This window comes from Fonticula alba, assembly GCF_000388065.1.
Source record: "Fonticula alba strain ATCC 38817 unplaced genomic scaffold supercont2.1, whole genome shotgun sequence".
NCBI classification, from domain to species: domain Eukaryota; order Rotosphaerida; family Fonticulaceae; genus Fonticula; species Fonticula alba.
The window spans coordinates 2,376,157-2,378,286 of record NW_009242971.1 but is presented as its reverse complement, the minus strand read 5'-3'; the positions used below and the strand labels follow the sequence as shown (position 1 = coordinate 2,378,286).

General features: G+C 66.6%; 1 protein-coding gene across 1 annotated transcript in view; it reads left to right on the top strand.

The window, feature by feature from the left end:
• Window positions 1-708: 708 nt before the first annotated feature.
• The window catches only part of H696_00523 (hypothetical protein), a 3,632-nt gene continuing 2,210 nt past the window's right edge, over window positions 709-2,130 (top strand). Inside the window, exons 1-5 of the mRNA XM_009494396.1 lie at window positions 709-863; window positions 940-1,069; window positions 1,228-1,378; window positions 1,510-1,788; window positions 1,922-2,036. Of these exons, the coding sequence (XP_009492671.1) occupies window positions 781-863; window positions 940-1,069; window positions 1,228-1,378; window positions 1,510-1,788; window positions 1,922-2,036 (758 nt within the window). The 5' untranslated portion in view covers window positions 709-780. The remainder of the gene's footprint in view (window positions 864-939; window positions 1,070-1,227; window positions 1,379-1,509; window positions 1,789-1,921; window positions 2,037-2,130) is intronic.

Genomic DNA, 2,130 nt, shown 5'->3' with positions numbered 1-2,130 from the left:
GGGGGGGGGGGGGGGGGGGGGGGGGGGGGGAGGCGGGGCATTGCGTGTGGTTGGTTCCCCGCGCCTTCTCCCCCTCCCAGAAGGCCCCGCAGCTGGCACAGACAGACAGACAGACAGACAAACGAGGCGCCGGGAACACCAAGGCCGAGAAGGCGCGTGAGGGTGGACAAAAAAGGGAGCTCACTCCGGGCCGCCGGTCTAGGGTGTCAAACAGCCCCAGCCAATGGGTCATCACGCGGGGAAATGGATGTCACGCCAGGGGCATCGGCTGCGCGTGACCATCCAGATGAGGCGACTTTCACGCTCCCCGGCGATTCGGCGCCTGCCCAAGCAAGGGACCAACAACTGGTGCGGGGCAGCGCGAACCCCCCGGCCCTGCTCTCGGCCGCCCCTTGGGCTGGGACGATGAGCAAGCGATGTTCTGGCTCGGCCCCTTGCCCCCGCCCCCCTTGGACGGGCCTGGCCAGCTGGCTGACTGGCTTCTGCCGGCTAGAGGGTGTGGTGCAGCTGGCCGCAATCGGCCAAGCGGAAGTAGCCCGGCAGTCTGCCGGCCGCCGGCATCGTGAAATAGTCCCGGCGAGGACCCAGTGTTTGTTGTCTATTTTTCACTGCCCGGGGGTGGGAAAAGAGGCGCCCTGGTGAGCTGACCCTCTCGCCCTCGGAGACCGGCACCAGCTTTTTTCCCTCCGTTGTCCCCCACCCCTCCTCCCCCCCCCCATCGCGCTATCCGCGATCCGACTTTGCCTTCGCCTGCTTTCCGCACGCGCGCACACACTTGCCATGCTTCCCGCCACTGCTCGCCTTGCTGTCCTCCAGCCCCGGGCATCGTACCCCGCCCTGGCTGGCGCTGTCACTCGCCAGTTGTGCGTGCCCCGCTCTTTCACCCTGATCCTGCTGGACCCATCCCCCGACGCCTACTCACCTCCATGCCTGTCGCAGCTCTTCGGCCGCCGCCCCGGTCCGCGGTGATGATGACTACATCCACCCGAAGTCCCCGCTGCCGACCATGCACTACCAGGCCTCGCTTTTGCGTCTGCCTATCCCCAAGCTGGAGAACACCGTTCAGCGCGTGCGTCCTCCCTCCGCCCGTGGGTGGCCGTGGCTCCATGGTCTTGGCTCTTCTTTGGCGGCCGGCCGGCTCCCTGACTCACCGACCCCCCCCCCCTCCCTCCCTCCCTCCCTCTGCCCCCTCGGCCATGCCCGTCTCCCTGTCATGCCTCGGCGCAGTATTTGAACTCCGTCACGCCGCTCCTGACGCCGGAGCAGCTGTCCTCCACCAAGATCGCGGTGGTGGACTTCTTCCGCGGTGTCGGCCCGGACCTGCACCATGAGCTCGTGGCCAATGACAAGAAGAACAAGCACACCAGCTATATTTCCGGTGCGCCGAATCCCGCTCCCGCCCTGGTGGCCATGTCCTCCACATGTGGGCGTCCGCTAATGATCTGCCGGACCTCTGTCCTCCTCGCCCCCTCCGTCCGACGTTCCGGCCACTACCTGGGACCCTGCCAGGCCTCTGGTACGATATGTACCTGCGCGACCGGGCGCCCCTGCCATTGAATTACAACCCGCAAATCACGCTCATGCCGTCGGCCAACAAGCCCGGCCAGGCCGAGCGCGCGGCTGCCATCATCCGTAGTACCATCCGCTTCCGGAACTCGCTGGCCGAGTCGGTCCTCGCGCCGGAGGTGTTCCACACCAACACCAAGCTCAGCAAGGCCCCCTGGTTCGAGTCCCTGCAGGCCGTGCTTCCGGAGCAGGTTTCCACCCTGGCGGCCATTGGGACTGGCGGTGCGTCTCCTTCTTTCTGTCCCCCCCCCCCCCTCGGGCTTCGCTTTGCGTTGTCTCTGCCCCTGCGGCAAGCGGACCCGACGGAGCACTGACATGCCCCCCCCCCCCTCCCCTCCCGCCCGACCATCGGCAGCCTATCCCCTGGATATGAGCCAGTTCTCGCGCCTGCTGGCCTCCACCCGTATCCCCAAGCCCGAGAAGGATGAGCTGGTCTCCTTCCCGGAGTCCAGCCATGTTGCCATCATGTTGTGCGTTTGGCCTTGGAGCTTGGTTCCTTGTTCATCGTGCTGGATGCTTGTTGGTTGGGCCTTCCCCGCTTGACCGCATGCACCAGGCTCGCCC